At 38.4% G+C, this 22,007-nt stretch overlaps 1 protein-coding gene across 11 annotated transcripts in view; it reads right to left on the reverse strand.

The window, feature by feature from the left end:
- LOC101165268 (dedicator of cytokinesis protein 9) overlaps nt 1-22,007 on the reverse strand; it is a 93,323-nt gene that overhangs the window by 34,245 nt on the left and 37,071 nt on the right. For all 11 annotated transcript variants that reach the window (XM_011489823.4, XM_078939745.1, XM_078939742.1 and 8 more), the window contains exons 3-11: nt 19,076-19,165; nt 10,503-10,585; nt 9,832-9,901; nt 7,366-7,461; nt 6,756-6,890; nt 3,818-3,992; nt 1,813-1,865; nt 326-400; nt 108-248 (exon numbers count right to left, since the gene is read on the reverse strand). In XM_011489823.4, the coding sequence (XP_011488125.1) occupies nt 108-248; nt 326-400; nt 1,813-1,865; nt 3,818-3,992; nt 6,756-6,890; nt 7,366-7,461; nt 9,832-9,901; nt 10,503-10,585; nt 19,076-19,165 (918 nt within the window). The remainder of the gene's footprint in view (nt 1-107; nt 249-325; nt 401-1,812; nt 1,866-3,817; nt 3,993-6,755; nt 6,891-7,365; nt 7,462-9,831; nt 9,902-10,502; nt 10,586-19,075; nt 19,166-22,007) is intronic.

Here is a 22,007-nt window from a genome sequence, read left to right on the forward strand (position 1 = left end):
AGTCCAACTTAAGTAATGAGAGGAATCCATCCGGCTGCTGCAAGCAAACCGCCTCGTCTACCTTCATCGAATGATATTTCAGAGATTCAGACGGAGAGCGGCCGTACGTTTGTCGTCGGTCCTTCCTCGTTCTCGGCAACACAGCTCTGCAGGTTAAAGGAGAGGTCGTTGCAGTTCACCAGCACGCGTTTCCCAAACTTCTCCTCAAACTGCTTTACGTCCGGCTCGATTCCAGAGAAGTCAAGTTTCTACAAACAACACATAGGGTAGGATTAGATTTGACTTCATGAGTTTACAGACCTCACTCCAGCTTAAGGTGAATTACCTGTGTGTCTGGGTCAAGAGTGAACAGCTTCAGTCTGGTCTCGTTCCTCATCCTTGATTCAATATCTCTTGTGCTCTAAAGAAAAAAGAAAAACAAACATTTCTTAAGGCATATACAGAACATTTTAACCAGAGTCATTTTGTTTTATCATTAAAATGTGTTTGGTCCTTCACTCAGAGCTGGAAGGAAGACCTCACATTTTCCAGTCTGGCTCTGTGGTGAGACTGAGCCGGTGCCAGCATTCAGTGGAATAAGTGTAAACTGTCAAGCTGCTGTTTTCCATCACTGTCTGTGCACATGTGTCTTTACCATTATGAATCAGTAAGTGATATGTAGAGTTTTCCTACATAACTAATGACATTTATCAAGATGCAAGTCTAGAACAACAACAAATCATCAAGACATGATGGATATTAAATGTTCCTTTTAAAAGGTTTTCCTCCGCTTGCTTTTGCAAAGAGTGGATATTTGGAGAATAATAAATTAGATTTTTGGTACAAAACTGATGCTCCAGTTAAAAGCTGTGCTAATAATAGCTGAATTGTCAAGCGCACCTGTAATAAATCTAACTCCACATGGATGGCAGCTGGGGGGGTTCTCTGGGACCCCTAAGCAGAGGGCCCCTCCAATCAGCGTTTATCCTCTTCAATTAATAAATAAGTTGAACCTCAAAGAAAAACTGAAGTGAAAACGTTTATTTTTTATTTCAAAACTGCACATTAGCATTTTTCTTACCTGATTAACTACAACTAAAACATTTTTTTTTGTCCACTTTTGCTTTTTAATCTATCATCAAAAAACTAGGTTGCAAACTTTCGTCTTTATATAGCAAAAACTGGAATTTTTTCTTGCGCTCAAGTCCAATAACTTAAAACTAAATGTTTTGGCACAATCCAAAGCGCAAACTTATAGTTAAACTTAACCTTTCTCAAATGTCAAACATTGTTTACATGCACATGCAGTTAGCTTTCATTCAAACGGCATGCAAGACAACAACATGAAAAAAAGAAAATCAAGGCTCAAATGTTGCTTTTGTGCTGCCCAACTTACAAAGAATCTAACCAAATGTGCACAGATGGAGTACTAAATTTGTTTTGTCTGTTCAGCTTCTTTTGTTTTGTGTATTAAAATGTTCTTCTGCAAATAAAAAAAAATTTGCCAAATAGGGCGAGTAAATACAAGTTTTATTATTGTGTGTTGCTGTGACATAAAACCAAAAAAAGTGAAGAAAAAAACCCCCACGTAAAATGTGGCCTAACTGTGCTTTCCTTTTTATAAACCACTGTCTGAGAGTAAAATTCTCTCACTTCAACAGTTCTCTCTTACACAGTTTACAATGGTTTATATTAGGACTCATTAGATGAGGGTGGCGCCTCTGTGAGGAGTCCTCTGCTGTGAGGGGGGAATGTCTGTTAACTTTTTTGCAATGACAATAAATCTGATGTGCCCTGAATTCACGAGCATCCATCTAAAAAAGCACGCTTTACCTGAAAGCTGTCCATGCTGCCAGAGGAGCTGTCAGACTTTCCGAGATCATCATCTAAAGAAAAACACGATGAGTGCAGAGAAGTGATGTTAAAAATGAGAGCACTGCAGCTGCTTTGTAGAATATCCTGAAACCCTTACTGATGAGTTAAAAACATCAGTCAACATTCATCCGTCTGTGCATCCATCACAGGGGAAAAAAGGAGGAAGATCTGTGAAATATTCCAGGAAATCTTAGTTGTTCACAACGGTTAAAAGCTGAGGAGTTAAAAAGATTAGCTGTGCTTTTTCTTCTAAAAGCTCAGCTTCTAAAGAAACAGGAGGTGTGCATTAAGAACAGCTGGGTGGTCTTCTCCCACTTGACACGCAGCGGCGCAGAGGGAAGCTTAGAGGTGGATGTCTAGTGTTAAAAACACCAAACCGCCCGCATACAGAGAAAAAGAAACAGTGGATTTACTTCATCCAAGGGTTTCAGCTTACAAAAGGGTTTCTGCTTTGTATCTATAACCCATGTGTTAACAAAACATCGATAAATCAGTCAAATTGGAATCTTAAAGATAAAAATTGTTAACAAGCCTTTACTAATGCAACAATTTTTCTTCACCCTAATGAAGTATTTCCGGTCTCAGTAAAATGAAAAAAAAAAAAAAAGGTCAAATTTGTCTTAAATTTGTGCTTTAGCAAAGAATAAAAAACAATGAATCTGTGAGCAGCGATGTATAGCCAGAAGGTGCCACCCACCAAAACCCAATTACCTCCTTTCTGTTGGTTTTATTTCCATAGCAACCATTTTAGTTTTTGGTCACCTAATGGTGATGAACAGGTATAGGTCATTTTTAAAAGAATCAGCAAATGTAAACTTTTAGATTTTTTTTATTAACCATGCCCATATTCTGTATATGTTCATGATGTATGTCATGTTTTTGGTGCAGCTTTAGTCAGGGATTTATGCAATAAATATTCACAACATTCTGGAAAAATTAGGCAAGCAACAAGAGGGTTTGCCTCGCCACGCTAACACCATAAAAAAAAAAAAAAAAAAAATCGGCAACTTTTAAATTCAGCGGTTTTCCCAAGTAGCTTCCCAAAGAAGGAGTAAGGAGGCGATAGATCAAAATCCCTATGAGAAGTTGTAGCTGGTACTAATGGTGTTTTCTTTTTATTCAACAGGGTGGCCTCTTCCTGAGGTCAAAGGTCAACCAAACTACGGTTGTGGTTGTATGCTTAATCTGTGTGTAAAATTTTGTCAAGATACTGAAGTTTGTGGTTAATTATGAATATTGCCAAATTTCACTCTTTGAGAGGAAATGCTCGTCAAGCCTTAGGTTCTGTGACCATCCTACTGTAATCTCAAAACTTCCTTTGGATGTCCCTGACTCGTGTGTTTTGGTTTCGTTAGTGGATTTGTAAAATAATTTTGGGAATTCCATAAGAGATTTGGGCTCCATTCATTTTTTTTTACTGTTTCATCCACTGTGATAATAATAAATATAATAATAATAAATATTTGATTTTTCTGGGCTCTTCCAGACGCTTACATGCTTACAATGTGTCCATTATTTATTCACTCCTCATTCATACTTGGTGATGACAGAGGTGTGCCTGCCAGTTTGCGCCTACGGTCCCTCTGAACGTCACCGGATGTCATGATTTTTAGGGGGATGGTTCACCATGTCATAAATTTTCTTTTCACCTGTTCTAGGTATGTGCAAATTTTGAGTTTGCTGCGGGGGTGAAGTTCTTGCTCAAAGGTTCACTTAGAAAGAAGAATTCCAAAAACAAACATGTCCTTGCAGTCCAGGACTGCTGGCGGCCATAATAACAAACATAAAAAAGACTTAATAAATCTGAGATAGGATTCTTACACTTTGGCCGGCATTTTCTTACACAAAAAGCGGATTTTCTTCATAAAACGAAATATTTCAGATGAAATATCCATCCCCATCTAGATTTTGGACAATGTTTTAAACATTATTCGTCTTTTTATTTATTTAGAAATATACACACCATCATGGATGTCTCCATTTCTTTTGTCCTGCATGGCAATTTCAAAGCTGGTGTGCAGGATTTTGTTGAGTGTGTTCATCCAGTCCTCCATCTCTACTTCGCTGTCTGCAGCCAGCAGGTAGGTGCTCTTGTCCTGCATCTTCAGCTCGAACGCAAACCTCCGAACTTTGTTGTTCTGCAGGGAGAAGCAGGAGGAAAGTCATTCCAACGGAATAAGTCAATAACCCGGAGGAAATATATTGTTGCTTAAAGGAACAGGAAATATATTGGAATCTTTTTTTTTAAATATCAGACAGACCAAATAAAGGTTTTCTCATATCAGACTGTAAACATTGCCACAGCTGTGGTCTCTGCTCATCTGTAACAAATCAGCTCTTGCTGCAGATTTCCGTTCATAATAGACAAAATTTAATATAAAGTATAGCAGGGATGTCATCACATTAATGTTGGAAATTGGATGTTGGTGAATGTTATTGTGTGTTTTTCTTCTGTGGGGTGGGAGTGATCGGGAGGGAGAGCAACAATCTGTCTACTGGCTAAAGAAACATGAAGGAGGACCATTTAAAAGATGAAAAAATGAAACCGCCGCCTTGAAAAACACACTTACTTATCACCACCAAGTGTAGGAGGACTTGTTTTACTTTGCTAAACACCAAAGCCGAACATCTCTCTAGAGAAAGGGAATGGAAAGTCTTTCTAAAGTGTCGTGTCTGTGCTGAAAACAGCCAGCAAGTAGAGAAAAAAAGAACAATAAAAGATGTTTCCATTTGGTGCAATCACACATATAGTTTTAGAAAGTCTTATTGAATTTAATACATGGACACTAAATCCAACCGTATTAAGATGGCAGATTACAGTAAACTATGTTTATAATAAAGGGGATTGTTTCAGAAGAAAATTATGCCAAAATAAAAAAAAGTAAGCTAAATGGAATGTTGGAAAAAATTATTTTATTTTGTATACGGATAGGTGGCTTTTTAAAAAAAAAAAAAACTGTCATAAATAGAATAATTATGAATATCAACCACTGTGTCATTTAGTTTTAGAAATGTACTGTTTTAACAGTTATGAGTACATAAAATAGCCTAACTGATTATTTTGTTTGGTGGAGAAAGTGGCAAAAATTGAAAGTGCAAAAACATAAAAACAGATAATAGTAAATTTTATTTTTGTTTAAACAGCTAATATTTAAGACAAATGCATAAAAAAGCCACTATATGCAGTGCCAGAGCCAGAACATTTTATAAGGTGGGCGGGAGTGGGGCAAAATACTTTGGAAGGGTGGTAAATAAGAAAAGCTGAGTGGAAGATCATTACAAAAGAGGATCACAAATGCGCAACTTGAGAAGCTCAAGATTTCATTAAAAAGTATTGCTTTTGTTATTTTCGCTATGCTTAAAGATAGTTCTATTGATCACCCTTTGTAAATTTTTATACAAATATTGACTCACGAATTGGGGGGCAAGCTGCCCCCCTGTTCCCCCTTAGCTCCGCCCCTGCCACTATGTAACTATATGATAAAAAACATTGTGGTCTTTCCATATAGGGATATAAAGATGATAATGCATTCAACAATCCAATGTGTGCATTGATTGAGAGGTCAGAAGAAAGTGCTCCGATGTAAAAGCTCAGCGTTCACCTGGCTCTACAGCATCAGCAGAAAAGCCTGACCTTGAGATGGAGAGAGCTCACGTTCCACCCTGATGGAATCCATCACTCGACTTGTTTTGACAGCTCTTTTAACGGAGAACAAAACAAAAACATCTACAAAAAAGGGATTTGCTAAAATGCTATTCTACACTAAATCATCAGGTCTTTTAGGATATTTTCCATCACAACTTAGTTACATTTTTGGTGGATTTACACAGGTGGTACTCTTGTGAATACCTCATCAGAAAAGTAATTTTTTTTAAAGTAACATCATACTTCGTGGTGTACAAAGTAATCTAAGCCATGAAATATTTTATTTTTAATATTATATTAATTACATGTTCAGCACCTCTTGTATTTCTAAAGATTATCTACTTTAAACTACAGGTAAAGTAGCAATGAAGAGATAATAGTTTAAAAATTGCCAGAAAGAATCCCTTATTTTTTTTTCTCATTTATGGTTGGCCACATTAAGCTTTGTCTTCTTTCGTATTGGAATAAATTAAAAACCTGTATGTCATGTCTGTCTTTTTCTAATAAATGAGTCTCTTTCTGTTCACAGAGCTAATATCTACGGTGACCCTGAAGTACAAATCACACCATTTAAATCACTCAATGTAAAAACATGTTACAGATTTAGACGACAATTAAAAACACAAAACAGTAATAAAAAACCCAACAAAATTACATTTTAGAAATCAAAACAAAATTCCTGAAACCAAAATGCAATATATATATATATATATATATATATATATATATATATATATATATATATATATATATATATATATATATATATATATATATATATATATATATATATATATATATATATATATATTTTGGAAATGATGTTTGAGTTTTGAAGAATGAAAGCAGTAGGATGTTTTGTCTGAAGTAGTTGATTCACTGAACCTTTGTAGTGGTTGCAGTCAGAAGCTTAAATAAATGTATTCTGTCTGAAGATATTGCCATGCCAAAAAACTTGGATTTGCAAAAGTAAACAAACGTCATCATGCAATCAATGTTGTCCATCATACTTACCTTTTCTGATTTATTACTGGGTTTTGTTTTCTAACATTATTTCTTATTTTGTTTCATTTTTTCAGTTACGTTTTGGTATCTGGAATTTAGTTTCGATTTCTACAATTTAATGTTTTATTTTTATTATTCGTTTTGTTTTGTAACCGTCGTCGGGATCTTTAATGTGTTTTCAGGTCGAGTCATTTGTTGATGTGATTTGCACTTCAGACTTGGAAGAAAACCTGATTATTTTGGCACTCACATAAACTACTCCCATGCAGGAGTCCAGGAAAATGGTACCCTTGGGTTCTTTGGAGATCTTCTCGTCCTTGTAGAAGTTTAAATTATATGAGCCATCTCCAAGTTGGGTCAGGTGGAAATACCTCCTCTTGAACGACTGGAAAAGAGACACAATGGCGGACATTTTTAGGTTGTCTACTTTTTCATGGAAAAAACACTCCAGAATCACAATCAAATTCAAATTCTAATTAATTTTATTTATGTAGCACCTTTCCTGTAAAAAAAAAAAAAAACAGCTCAAGGTGCTGTACATAAAAACAAACAAGTCTGTCTACGTCTGTCTTTAAAATATTTCTTATGTCAAACTGCACTTTTGAGCTTTAAAAATAAAAACATTACTTGAGACTGTTACTAACCTTTCTTCAATTTAGATTTGGATAAAAAAAGCAAAAAACACATATTTGTGTGATTCCAACATACTGCTATTCTTTAAGAAAGAATAAGACTAAATGCTTGATGAAATCCTCAAATTGCACAAATATGTTTATTCTTTCATTATGAAAATACAAATCCCCTAATCTTAGTTTAAAATATTTAAGTGTGTGGAGCTTTTCAGCTCACAGTTTTCTCACCCTCATGGTCACGCTGATGGCACTGTTGATGTTCCCCTTGTACAGCCAGCCATGTTTAGAAATCCCTCCTTTCTGAGATCCTAGAGAGGCAGAATCCTGCAACAAGCAAAGGTTTCTGGTCATTTAAAAGAAGCTACAATTTAAAAAAACATTAGCATTTTGTTAATGCTCCATCATAATACATTTTAAATAAAGTAGCAATGGAAATACACATTTAGGAATTTTGGAGCACTGACAAATGTATTTCTTGCAGACTAATCATGATAAAAAAAATAGAAACTTTAGCAACAGAGCATCCCAATGTCCATTTGAGCAGCTTTGAGGTGCATCATAGCCTTTGATGTCCTGCTTTGATGCAACACAGAGCTTGATGCTGCGCGGGGCCGTCTCAGTCCAAACAAGCAGGCAGAAGAACATAAAATAAACCAGGATTGCTAAACAAACATCTCTGTCTTCTGAGCAGCAATTACACATAAATACTGATCTTCAGACTCCACTCTAAGAGTGTTTGAGCAGCATGAGGCGGTGCCTCTCCCACACGACCGACACAAATCCAGGGTTAGAGAAAACAAACCAATGAGAAGATTAATGAGACAAACTGTCCTGGTTTGCGTCCACATATGTCCTAAACAGTGTTTCTGACACTTTCACACTAAATTGCTTTCTCAAGATCCAGAATTTCTCTTCTGAGTATAAAAAAGCAAAAGGGGATTTTAAAAGTGTTGGCAGGCAGTCTAATGTTTTCAGTGTGGAGGGCTGAGTTAAAAAGCACCTGGAATTCTGTCTGGAAAGACTTCAGCTGTCTTGACTGCAAAAGCAGAAAAGTAATAAAGATCCCCATCGCTTTCCTTCATTTAACAAACAATTAAATGAAGCAAGTCAAATTAGGATAAAACATGTATTTTTGCTTCGGAGTGAAAACAAAAAACAGAAAACATGCTTCAATGGGGACGTGATAACCATCAGAATTTAAAAGAGAATAAAGGCCTTTCAAGACTGTTTTTAACCCTTGTGCTATCTTAGATAACCCCACCCTTACATTGACGTGTTATTCCTACCATGACAAAGGTGGATAAAGGCGGAAAGATTTCATGTAATCCATGGACACCAGTGAAGATCACAAATCATTGAAGAAAAAAGGTTCAGAGCACTATCTAGTGGGTCTAGATGACCCAAATCCCAATGTTAAAATGCCTAGGATAGCACAAGGGTTAATAAACGGCTAGTTCTACATTGTTTATCACTGTTGTTGAAGAAGGAGCAGTTGCCAATAGGAGGTGCAGTTTCCCATTTGCAAAGATTGCAGGACAGAGTCAGCATAATGAATCTTCTGTGTGACCTTGCAGGATTCCAGATAACATTTGTTTCAGAAACCGCTGGGCTGTTATAAACACTCCCACCAAACCTGAGTGTTTGTCAGCGGACTTACGGGAATCCTACAGGCCCCATCCAAAAAAAGCAAATGCTCATTCAACTTCTGAGAGGCTCCACACCCATTCTGTCAGACATTGTCGAGCGAAGCAGGAAAAAAGATGCAAATGCAGCTTTGAGAATTTACTTCAACCCTTGTGCTATCTTAAATGACCCCACCCATACATTGACGTGTTCTCCCTACCATGAAAAAGGTGGATAAAGGTGGAAAGATTTCATGTCATCCATGGACACCAGTGAAGATCACAAATCATTGAAGAAAAAAAAAAAGGTTCAGAGCACTGTCTAGTGGGTCTAGATGACCCAACTTCCAATGTTAAAGTGCCTAGGATGGCACAAGGGTTACAACAAAAGGCAAAACTTAATTCCTTTCATTAAAACAAGCTATAGAACAAGAGCAGGATTTTATGTCAAAGACATATAATATAAAAACATGAAAGATAAACCATACAGTCTGAAAAATCAGTATAATGTGATTCTATTGAAGCATACTGTATATTTAAAAAAATGAATTTTTTTGATGGCAGTATGTATTCTGATGGCAATAATGAATGCACAATTTGGGAAACTGAATCACCTTTTAAAATTTCAGTTTTATCTTTTAACTTGGCCATGCACCTCATGTGCACTTTTAGCAAATTTGCTTCAGATTCAAAACCGCCCTGAATTATCAAAGGTGGGTGCTGCCATCATCTGACAGATTAAACAGTTTTCCAGAACCTTTTAGAGAAAAAAAAGAAGTTTGCGAGTTTAAATAAGTCTTCTTTTGTGTTGAACTGCGTATGAGTAAACAAATTCTTAAGGCATAAAAAAACTGTTGGTTTTTACTGTAAAGCTCATACTGGCACTGACAGACTTTATCACTGCCAAGATTTCATGTTCATGTATGATTTCCACATCCTTTGGTGATATTTCTATTAATGAAATCTAGTATTTAGAGGGTTTTAAATTATGTCACGTTTTTGCTTTTAAAAAAAGGCTCCCAGTCATTTGTTTTCAAAAATAAAAAAAATACATGTTTATTAAAAACATTACCTCATCTTTATCGACATCCTCGTCCACTTCAAACATGTGGACAGCCAGTTTATCCGGCCGGGACACTTTGCTGTACAATAGAATTGGGTTGACATTAGTGTAAAAGTTAACAAACATCAAGCAGATTAAATGAACAGTTTGGACAAAAATCCATTTACTTTTGACTTTCTAAAGGGGAGAAATAAAAGATGTGACAAACTGAAAGTGTTGACAGACAGCATTAACCTAACCTGCAGGTTGCCAGCAGGAAAATGTACATTAGCAAACCTAAAAATCTGTTTACCACAAAATAATTAGAAGCTTTTGTCAGCCAATCTGCGTCATGCTGCATTGTTTTCACTTCCACTGAGGATAAGAAAAAAACAAACATTGGCAGCAGTTGTTCTGTGAAAGACATTGCCGCTTCTGATTCTAATAAAATAGCTGCACTTCAGGGAAGAGGCTTGAGCTGATGGTACAACCTCAGGACAATGACGGTGATTTCCACACCGGCTGCAGTTGGAAAACGCACAATGCTTCAAAGAAAGGAAATGCTCTTTTGCACGGAAATGAGGCTCATTTGTAGGATGTGCTTTCTCGTAATTATTTTATGGAACCATTGTAGTTGAAAGATGGAAACAATTTCAGTGATTGCATATCAAAGTAATCACAACACAAAGCTACTGACTTACTTTGGAAGCTGGCGGAAATCACCAGAATAATCCTCATATTTATAGTTGACGACATGCCAGTTGGACTTGTAGGTCTTAATGCACTGAGGAGAAAAAACAGCAGAGGCTTATTTTGGTGTTCTGGCATGCTTTGATCATACATAAAGTGTTAAACAAAATTGAAAAAAGGCTTTTTGAATTATTTTGTTCTATTCTAAAAGCATTTCCAGTCCTCATGGGAAGACGGCATTGATGCTACGTTGATGCACTGATGCTTTTCATCTGATGAAGACTCCTGCTGTGGTTGGACCGCTTGGACCTTTGTTTTCTTGGGTGCTGGGGCTTTGCTTTTGCTAGGTTTCTTGGAAGGCATGTTGTCTAAATATTTTGTACATTTGTAAATGGACAAGATTTTTATTTTATGTGTGCTCAAAATGTGAGTTGCCAATGACCAGTGGTGCAGAATGGCCCACTTTTTCTATACTCCCCCAGCTACCGGATGGCTGGTGGCACTTGATATGGACGGCCCCCGTCCTGAGACAATTACACATCATCCAATTAAAGCAGCTGCCAGCCGGCGATCCGGCTGCCAATGCCCTGTGGTCGCCCAACTGTTGCCCGATTTTGCAATGACGTCTTTCCCGCATGACTGACTGCCGCTGTATACATTCGTGACCAGAATTATTATAAATACGCCGTTTGTAGCAAAAATTTAAAAACTTTTTTTAGGACATAGTTTCTGCAGAGCGTCAGTAGTTCATCAGTAATTCGCATCTGAGTTGTGGGTGGAACTGTTGGTGTGGAGTAAGCCAGACCCCATTTCCATCATCCATCAAGTAACACTCTCCTGCTAGCTTACAGCCGCTCACAACCCCAAGCAAAAAACGGCCTTATTTCATTCAATTCAATTCAATTCAATTTTATTTGTATAGCCCAAAATCACAACAACAGTCGTCTCGATGGGCTTCGAAGTAAAACATGAAATCAAAAGGATCACGAATACAAAGAGTTCAATAGAAAAATACTAAAATGAACTAACAAACTGACTAAGCTATACTGGCATCCCTGCCCTTAGACCCCCCTTCGCGGTAAGGAAAAACTCCCAAAAAAACCGGATTCCGGAAAAAACGAAGAAACCTCAGGGGTGCCCACATGAAGGAGGGATCCTCCCCCAGGACGGACAGGCGATTTACCAGAACTCTTAGAGAAGAATTAACTTATCTAAATCTACAACTACATATATAAAAGTCCAGCAGACGAGCTTCATCCAGCCGTGGTTGTGGGGACAGTCAAAGGCGCGAGTCGAGCCGGAGACAGGAACCACAGCCAGGTGTAGGAGCAGGAGCAGAGACGAGGTACTCGGTCAGGCACAGAGCAGAGACGAGCCAGAGATGAGCCAGAGGCAGGATCCACAGCCAGGTGTAGGAGCAGGAGCAAAGGCGAGGTAAACGGTCAGGAACTGGAGCACGGATGAGCCAACTGGAGTCTGGAAGCACTCCCACTCCCCAGGAGGGGAGAGGAAAAGAGGGACAATACATGAATCGCACTGCACCAAACAGAGGCATGGAGAACTAAATAATAAATTATGATCAAGAATAGAGGAGAGGAAGGGTAGAAGTAAAAAAGGAAAGAGGACAGAACCCCAGTGCACCATAGTTACCCCAGCTTCAACTTCTAGCAGCCTTTTAAAAGAAATAGTTTTTATTAAGTTTAATTTAAACAAACTAACATTAAGTTAAATAATCTCTGAATACTAACTAGTCTGACAATAAGCCTGTCCAAAGAGGAACGTTTTCAGTCTAGCTTTGAATGTAGAAACTGTGTCGGCCTCTCTTACATGAGCTGGGAGTTTATTCCATAAGACAGGGGCTTGGTGGCTAAACGCTCTACCTCCAACCGTACTTTTACTAATTCTAGGAACCACAAGCAGTCCTGCATTTTGCGAGCGAAGTGTTCTGATTGGTTGGTAAGGGACTATGAGGTCCTTAATATAGGACGGGGCCATTCCATGTAAGGCCTTATAGGTTAACAGGAGGATCTTGAACTTAATTCTAGAATCAACTGGGAGCCAATGGAGCGAAACTAACACAGGAGTGATGTGATCTCTTCTGCTGGTTCCAGCTAACAATCTAGCAGCTGCGTTCTGAACAAGCTGGAGACTTCTTAAGGAACTCTTAGGACACGCTGCTAACAAGGAGTTACAGTAATCCAGCCTCGACGTAACAAATGCATGGATGAGTTTTTCAGCATCACTCTTAGAAAGTATATTTCTGATCTTAGCAATATTCCGCAGGTGAAAAAAGGCAGTTCTACATGCCTGAGATATGTGAGCCTTAAATGATAAATCCTGGTCAAGTAAAACCCCAAGGTTTCTAACTGTGGAATTGGGGGCTATACTTATACCATCCAGGGAGACTATCTGAGCAGACAGAGCATCTCTGAGGTTTTTAGGACCAAGTATAATGACCTCAGTTTTTTCTGGGTTCAAGAGGAGGTAATTAATTGTCATCCAGGTCTTGATGTCACTGATGCAGGCGTTCAGTTTCTCTATCTGGTCATTCTGGTCAGGCTTCATGGATAAATACAACTGCGTATCGTCGGCATAACAATGAAAATTAATGCTGTGTTTCCTGATTATGTTTCCTAGGGGTAACATATAAAGCGTAAACAGGATCGGTCCCAAGACTGAGCCCTGTGGGACTCCATAGTTGACTCGAGTGCACTGAGAGGAATGGCCATTTACATTAACGAACTGATACCTATCAGACAGATAGGATTTAAACCACTGGAGAGCAGATCCTCTGATCCCTATGTCCTGCTCTAATCTATGGAGTAAAATACCGTGGTCGATAGTGTCAAAGGCAGCACTGAGGTCCAACAGGACCAGAATAGAAAGTAGTCCCTTTTCTGAGGCCAATAACAAGTCATTAGAGACTCTAACTAGTGCAGTTTCCGTACTGTGGTGAGGTCTAAACCCCGACTGAAAGTCTTCAAAGTGGCTGTTGTCCTGTAGGTGGCAGTAAAGCTGCTTAACTACAACTCTTTCTAGGATTTTAGAAATAAAGGGCAGGTTTGATATCGGTCTATAGTTGGCCAAGATGCTAGGATCCAAACTGGGCTTTTTCAGAAGAGGTTTAACAACTGCATATTTAAAAGACTGTGGCACGTAACCCGTTTCCAGAGAGGCATTTATCATTGTTAATATGGGATCATTAATTAGGGGAAAAGTTTCTTTAAAAAGTCTAGTGGGAATTGGGTCTAACAGACACGTTGAGGATTTGGAGGACGTAATAATTGATGTTATTTCCGCTTGATCCACAGCAGTGAAGCAGTCCAATGTTACAGAGGTTTCTATGGATGCCTCCATTTCTACCGCTTCGGCCTGCTCTGGGCTGATAGTAGGAATAACTTGATTTAACTTATGTCTAATATTTGAGATTTTACTATCGAAAAATGTAAGAAAATCATCAGAGCTGAGAGAAACAGGAACATGTGGTTCTACTGAGCTCTGACTGCGAGTTAATTTAGCTATAGTGCTAAAAAGAAATCTTGGATTGTTTCCATTCTCTGATATTAAGGTTGAATAGTACTGGCTTCTAGCTCTACGCAGAGCTTTTTTATAATTTAATAGGCTATGTTTCCAGATATCCAGAGACTGCTCTGAACCGGAGCGGCGCCATTCTCTTTCCAACTTACGGGTTTCTCGTTTAAGAGAACGAGTTTCAGCGTTAAACCACGGTGCTACTCGGTTTTGTCTGACGAACTTAGGTTTCAAGGGGGCAACAACATCGAGTGTACTCCTGAGGGCTTGTAAGGCATCATTAACAAAGTGGTCATTTATACTAGGACTGACGCTATGGGAGCTGGTCTCAGAGTATTTTCTCAGAATATCACTAAGTACTGGCTGAACTGTGTGTTTAAACTCAGACACAGAACGGTCAGTTAAGGTTCTTCTAAGTTGTTTCTTATTCACTGGTGCAGAAGGATGTTCCAGTGTAAGCTGGAAGGTAATCATAAAGTGATCAGAAATGATGGGGTTAAGAGGAAGGACACTCAGCTGGTTGATCTCTATCCCATGGGTTAGAACAAGGTCCAGGGTGTGCTTATGACAGTGAGTGGGTTCATTCACACTTTGGGTGAAACCAACATCATCTAATAAAGCTGCAAAAGCCTTTCCTAGGCAGTCACTGGGGTCATCAACATGAATATTAAAATCCCCTAATATTATAATTTGATCAGAATCTAAGACAATAGTCGATAGGAAGTCGGAAAACTCAGTTAAAAATTCTGAATATGGGCCGGGGGGGCGATAAATAATTATGAGTAAAACAGGTTTTGGAGTTTTCCTGTTTGGGTGATTTATAGACAATATGATGCTTTCAAATGAATTATAAGCATTTTTAACTTTAGGGCTGAGAAGTAAGCTAGACTGTGATATTACTGCCAAACCACCTCCTTTCCCTGAAATCCTGGATTTCTGATAGTTAGTATAAGTGGGGGGGGGTTGCTTCATTCAATCTAACATAGTCATCCTGATGGAGCCAAGTTTCTGTTAAGGCTAAAAGACTAAGATTCTTATCAGTAATTAACTCGTTGACTAAGAGGGACTTGGAGGAAATGGATCGAATGTTTAATAAACCGCATTTAATGACATCATAATTCTGCTTGTGAGAACTGCTGTCTGTCACTGTAAGGTTTCTATGACGCGCTCCTTTCATTTGTCTTTCAGCACATAAGCTAACGCTTGGACCTGCTTGACTTTCCCTGCATGGGTTTTGCACCGGCACTAACCCTAAGGGCGGCTCAGAGGAGCGTTTTACACTGCTGCTCTGCGCCCGGGTCTCGTCTCTGGATTGTCAGGTTAACAGACTAAGGCTAGCAGAAATGTTTCTAGAAAGAAGAGCGGCACCGTCCCGGGTGGGATGGACGCCGTCTCTCCGCATGAGACCGGGCTTCCCCCAAAACGCGCTCCAGTTATCCACAAAACCAACGCCGTTTTCTGGGCACCATCTAGAAAGCCAGCGGTTAAATGATGAAAAGCGGCTGTACATTTCATCATTGACTAAGTTCGGCAGGGGACCAGAGAAAATTACAGTGTCGGACATCGTCTTAGCCAGTTTACACACCGAAGTTACGTTTAACTTAACCACCTCTGACTGTCTCCGTCGGGCATCATTACCGCCTGCGTGAATCACGACTCGACGGAACCTGGACTTACTCTGAGCTAACATCCTAAGGTTCCCCTCGATGTCACCAACTCTGGCCCCCGGATAACACCTGACAGTAGCCGCTGGGAGCTCCACGTTTCTAACTTCAGAAGAGCCTATAACCAGAGTTGAGTGTTCAGCGGGTGTGTCGCTGAGGGGGGAGAACCTATTACTAACGTGGAGTCTCGGGTGCTCTAAGTTTTTGCGTTTAGCACTATGTTTCCTCCCAACCGGTACAAACCCCTGACTGTCTCCCGGCTGTTGGGAGGGCGCTGGGGTGCTAACTAAGTTAGCCCTGGTAGCGCGGCCCGCGCTACGAGTAACGACCTGGCTAGCCGGCTTAGCTTCCACTGTGCGGAGCCGCGCTTCTAACTGCTCCAGCCTGGCCTCCAAGTCTAACACAAGACTACACTTAACACACCTACCCCTATCTTCACTAAAGGAGGCAGGATCATCACTAAACATATGGCACATGGGGCAGGAGAGAGGAGGAGAGGCGGAAAGAGTGGTGGTGGCCATACTAGGTTCTAAGCTAAGGCTAGCGGTGTTTAAGTAAAGAGAAGTGGTTTATTTAGCAAAGTGAGAAAAGTGAACAGCAAGCGGTTTAACAGTGGTGAATTCGCTAATAAAAGGTACTAGATGTGAATATTAACCCAGATAACCCTTAGAGTAAGCAATAGTAGTAAGGCTAATGCCAAACAAGAGGACAGCAGTCACACAACTAGCACTGGGAATAGCTCACCCGGAAATGACGTCACAGGAAAAGTTACAACAATTTAAATAAAGAATACTGATACTAATACTCAGAAATGCAATTTAAAGCCTAATTTTCTTTATATTTCTCCACCATCATCATAAAAATGCCAGAAGAACATGGTAAAAACACAATTTTCATCAAATCAATCTATTCTGGCACTTGTTTTCCAAATAACCCTGCCTGCTGCTGGTACCTGGACGAAGTGTGTTCAGATAATCAGAAGCTAAAGGCAAGCTGAAGTTGAAATAGAAGCAGAAGAGTGGCCCTCCAGATCTAGAATTACCGATCACCGAGCCAACTGCTACAAAAGGGAGGCATACTCGTTGAATTCTTTCTTTTGAAAAGTTGGACTCGTTGAAAGGCAACAGAGCCAAACCCTGCAAGTGTCCTAAAAGCAAACTTCTGTTCTCAAAAAACAGGCAGAACTCTTCAAAGGCAACATCACTTCTAGCAGCTCTTGTCCAGAGTTGGACCTGAATTGGCAAACAGAGCCCAAAGCCCTCAAATTCACATAGGTCACAAGTTGGCCCAATCTTTTTTCTGTGTGTGAAAAACAAATATCCAAGTACAAAAGGTCTCCAGATTAAAAAATGAAGGCGCTCGCACACAAACCCTATACAACATCTAAGAAAACACAGAAAAAAGGATTGTTGACTTGCTTTGTTTTCACCACTCCCTGGAAGGGAGGGTATCACTATCTCGCTTTACTTAGAAACGAGACATCTGCTCATCGTTAGATCAAGTGATATGAGCTGCTCACTTGTATCAGTTCAGTAGAAATCCATGTCCTTTACAAGAAATGCTCCTACGGAGAGAGTAAACTCAACCTGAACGGCAAAACGGATCCGAAACTGATATGAACAAAGCATTCTTGATTAAGTCATAAGAGCCTCTGCCTGTTTTTTTTTTTTTTAGGACCAGATCACAGCTCAATAGTCACTGAGCTGAGAGACGGACTTGACAGCCAGATGGAAGTTTGCCTTTCGGAGATGGTTTGATCAACCAGTCCGAGCTAATAATTCAAATTTCCCACCAAAGTCACACACGCTAGAAATATTGGACACAATCTGCATAACAGGTTCTTTTTTTACCACAATAGAAAAGTTGTTTTAGATTTGGAAAAAAGGCAGCTGAGAAGTGGAGCAAAAAGAAATAATGCCATACCAGACAGGCTTAAGATGTGCAGACAAAAACACTTTATAACTTTCAGAGATAAAACCAAGTAAACAAAGCAAAAATTCACCCATAACTGAGCTCTCTATTTACACACTCTCCCACTAGCTTACAGCCACTCTTAATCCCCAATTTACATAACCAGTACAACAAAAATGACAATTTTGGAGCTATCCAGTCATACAGTTTTGAGCATGAATTGCATTCAGAAATGCAATTTCAGCTTGATTTTCAGAAAAATGCCACAGCATGTAAAAAACACCAAAAACACAATTTCCATCAGAGTGGGCCTTTCATGGACAAAGATCAAATCAAACTTTATTTATAAAGCGCTTTTTATACTACAGTAATGCAAAGTGATTTAATTATAAAACACAGAACCTTTCCGACCACCACAACCAAAATAAAAATGACACCCAAAGTATAAATTATAAGTTGCTGTATAAATAACTTTTAAACATTCCAGTTTTCCAATAACTGCTTTTCTACTTTTTTCGACTTCTTATGAAAATGTTAACATTTTTTATCCAACAAATGCATTTCTTTACTTGGTTCACATTTGAAAATGAAAAACACAGATATGAGTCTAAAGCTTTTTCTTTAAAAAAAAAGTGTCAGGTTTGTCTGTCAAACCTTGCAAACACAATACACCTTAAGGTGTATTCATTTAATACATTTAGTGCTTTCACTAAAAAAAGTCGATTTTGATGGTTACATAATGTGAGAGAAAAGAAGCTATGGGTTGATGAGGGTGCTGAGCTTTGCTTTATGGTACATATCTATCCAAACTTCTCTATTATTATCAAACTTAAATGTTCCCTGCCTCCCTTTTCTTCTGTTTCACATCAGAGTTTCTGCCAAAACCCAAGAAGCATTACTGGTACATGTTTCAGGGCCTTTAAAATCCAAAATTGGACAAATAGACTGTGAGCTTCCTCTTCAGCAATATCAGGCACTGTAGGGGTATAAGGTTCTCACCTTATACCCCTACAGTTGAAAAGGTATGTTTGTAATATTTCATTGTGTCTGTAGACAGGCCGCGCCCTCTTGACCAACCTCTACACCTGTCAGTAATGATGACAATCCTCCAGCAACTTGTTGCTTTGTGATTCTACCCCCTACTTACTTTTTTAATCATCTTCCAACTTCCGTAACCCCCCCTCCCCCCCCTTTCTTTTGTTCTCTTATTCCCCATTTCTAATATCCCACTCTCCTCTTTTCTCCTCTTTTTTTCCATCTGGTCCAACAGGAAATGCATGCAAACGTATTTACATAAAGTTTTGCCTCAAATACAAAAAGCGGTTTATACAAATATACACCTCGTGTGTCAGAAGATTCCTAACCCCCTGTTGTAACGGTAAGATCTGTCAAGATCAAGAGGCCTTCAGCTCTTATGTGTTTGCAATACATAAATAAAAGAAAACAAAACAAAACAAAACAAATAAGACTCCACCAACCTCTTGGACAAATAAACTTTGTGCTTCCTCTTCTGCATTTTCAGGCACTGTTGGGTACAAAGTTCTCCCCTGGCGCCTTAAAGTTGAAATCTGTAACATAAAACATAATCAAAAACAATTTAATTGAGGAGTTACAAAACAATTACCAGCGGAAAAACAATTTTGGGAGCAAAGCTTTAAGGTAAAGTTTGTATTTAAAATCTGTAGTTAAAAATACTAAGTGTTCTTTTTACTTGGACAAAGCACACATGAAGCAGGGTTTTTGTCCTTTCATTCACTCTGGGACCAACAGGAACTTTGTCTTACACTGACTATAAATTTAGATGCATTGGACCACCCATAATCCCTTTGAGGAAAAAAGGAAGACAAATACATCCATTCAGTGAAAGATTCAGCTGACTTTGTCCTAAAAGATATCTGAGTGGTTTTGTAAAGTCATCAGCTGTGAGAGCTATATTTGTTTTGTGGGTTGCTGAGCCAGATTTACTATTACAGTGTTTTGATGACAAACCCAGTTAACTGTAAATGAGAGCAGAAATGTGAACTTTAAAAAAAGAAAAATTACTGCATCATCTTTATTTTTATACTAATAAAAGACCAAAAATTGAATTGAGTGGATAGAGTACTTATTGACCTCATGAACCATTCTTTTTTATTGAGAAATAAAAATTCAAACAATAAATCTGTGAACTTTGTGGGCAAGGATTAAACTGTGCCAGCCATCACCAAATCCATACAGAGCTCTTGATTGTGAGCTTGATGTTTCCATTCCTGATAGCCTGCAGCATTTCCTGGAGGGGAAATTATCATCTTTACAATCCAGTGATCAGAAATAAACAAAGTACAGCAGAAAGAAAGATTCAGGAAAAATGGCAACAGGAAGACTTTAATTGGGTTAGAAATCCTCACAGAGAACTGCAGTGTGGGACTCTAAATCTCAGATTAGAGTGGGGTTTGATATTGGACTACCAATATCCAACATTTTAGTTAAAAACTTTGGTCCTTTCCCAATTAATCCAAGATTTCCTCTAAAATTTCAAGTTTAAGGTCCTTCTATTAAATAAGCACATTTTAAAGGTTAAGTGTGTTTAGGCTAAATGCTTTGTTTAGTATTAGAAAACCCAGGAAAACTGTTCAGCTGAAATGTTTCTAGTTTTGTCTATAGATAATAATTTATGTTAGGTTCACGGAACTTTTAAAACTAGAATGACAAGGCAGAGCATACCTCTTTAAGGTCCTGCTTTTGTAGAATCAACTTCCTGGTTATGCACTATCACTATCTTAAAAGCAATATTTAAAACCTTTTTTTTTACATAGGTTATAGTTAAGGTTCATCTGGGTGACTTTATGCCAGTGTAGACCTGTGGGGGTCAGTAAATTGGAGCACAACTAGCTGTTTTTCCTCACTCTTCCCACTTTACATATTTCATTTCTTGGTTTTCTGGTTCATTCATGAATGTGATTTTAAGGACCAACTTGTTTTCTTTTTGTCTTGAGGTCAGATGATTTGTCTGTCTGTTTTCTGTCCTCTCAGAACGTAAATGGTCACAGCAGATAGCTTTTGTGAGTTTGGTTCAGCTGGAGGTTCCATTATAGCCTTTAATTTTATACCTAAAACTATTTTATATATACAACTACACTATACATTTTACTTGTTAATATAGGCTAACATTAAATGCAGTTAAGTTAACAATATGACTTTTTGTATTGATTTGGGTGAAAATTATTCTAAAAAATATAGGTTTCTTGAACTCTATCTGAAGCTCCAAGAAACGAGAAGGAGAAAGAATGGAAAGGTTATGACTGATAATGACAGAAGATGGAAGGAGGTTCATGGATGAAGGAGGACATAAGGGTGGTTGGTGTTAGCAGGCTGATGCACTGGAAAGGATGTGATGGAGGCGGATTATTCGCTTAGGCAACCCCTACAATGCAAAAACTGAATCTCAGGAAAGCAAAAAGAATCTTATCAAAAAAGGTTTTCAATTGAAAAATAATCTTAATTTAAGAAAACATGTCTTAATAGGTAGAATATTCTTTTTATTATTCTTGTTGAAACCACTTTTCTTACCCCATGATTTTTTATTTTTTTGCCTATTTAAATAAAAATCTACCAATGGGGTAAGAATTTTGGACTTAAATTTAAAGGGCCTGTTTTTGCAGTGCAAAGGGAGGTAAAGAAGAGGAATGGCAAGGTTGCAAACCGCAGTGTCATGTTATTATATTTTGCTCTGAAAGAGAACATTTTTGTCCTTATACCATCTACTTGACTCATTTGTTTAGTCCTGTATTTAAATGGAGGCAGTAATGAGAAATCTAATGGGAATTTGTCTAATAATTATTTTAAAATCTCCATCAGAAATGTAAAGTTTTGTTTGACGTTTTGAAAATTCATTTCATGATTTCATTTCATTTTTGGATAGTTTAATGACTGAAATAGAATTACAAGTCAACTGAAAATAGGTCAAATTACGAAAAGAAAAAAACCCCACTTGGAAAATATGAGGTTTCTCACAACAAGAGACAGACAATAACAGGATTTAAATAAAACAGACAGAGGATGTCTTGTGGGGTCAATCGCAGACATATCACTGCAGATTATAAACTTGCCCGAACAAAAGTCTCACAGACAGAAACCGATGTGAGTTCAACCTTTGCTGTACAAGTATGTTTTGGTTTCGTCAGCGTCACCTGCCGGCCCCCCGACAAGGCGGCATTGTGAGCAACGCTGGCATGTTGCATTAATGACAGCAGGCTGCATCTACAAAGTCAAGGCCGCCATGCTATTATTTAACACCCAGCTGTTAGGCTTTTCAAACTACTATTCATAGCATCTGCTATTTTCCCAGTCACTTTACTAACCGTCATTGAAACTTCAATTTTTTTCTTTTGGCAGTATTTATTGAACTGGAATAAAAATGCCATTAAAACC

Source organism: Oryzias latipes, chromosome 21 (assembly GCF_053564925.1).
Source record: "Oryzias latipes strain Hd-rR chromosome 21, Olatipes_Hd-rR_3.1".
Taxonomy (NCBI): Eukaryota; Metazoa; Chordata; class Actinopteri; order Beloniformes; family Adrianichthyidae; genus Oryzias; species Oryzias latipes.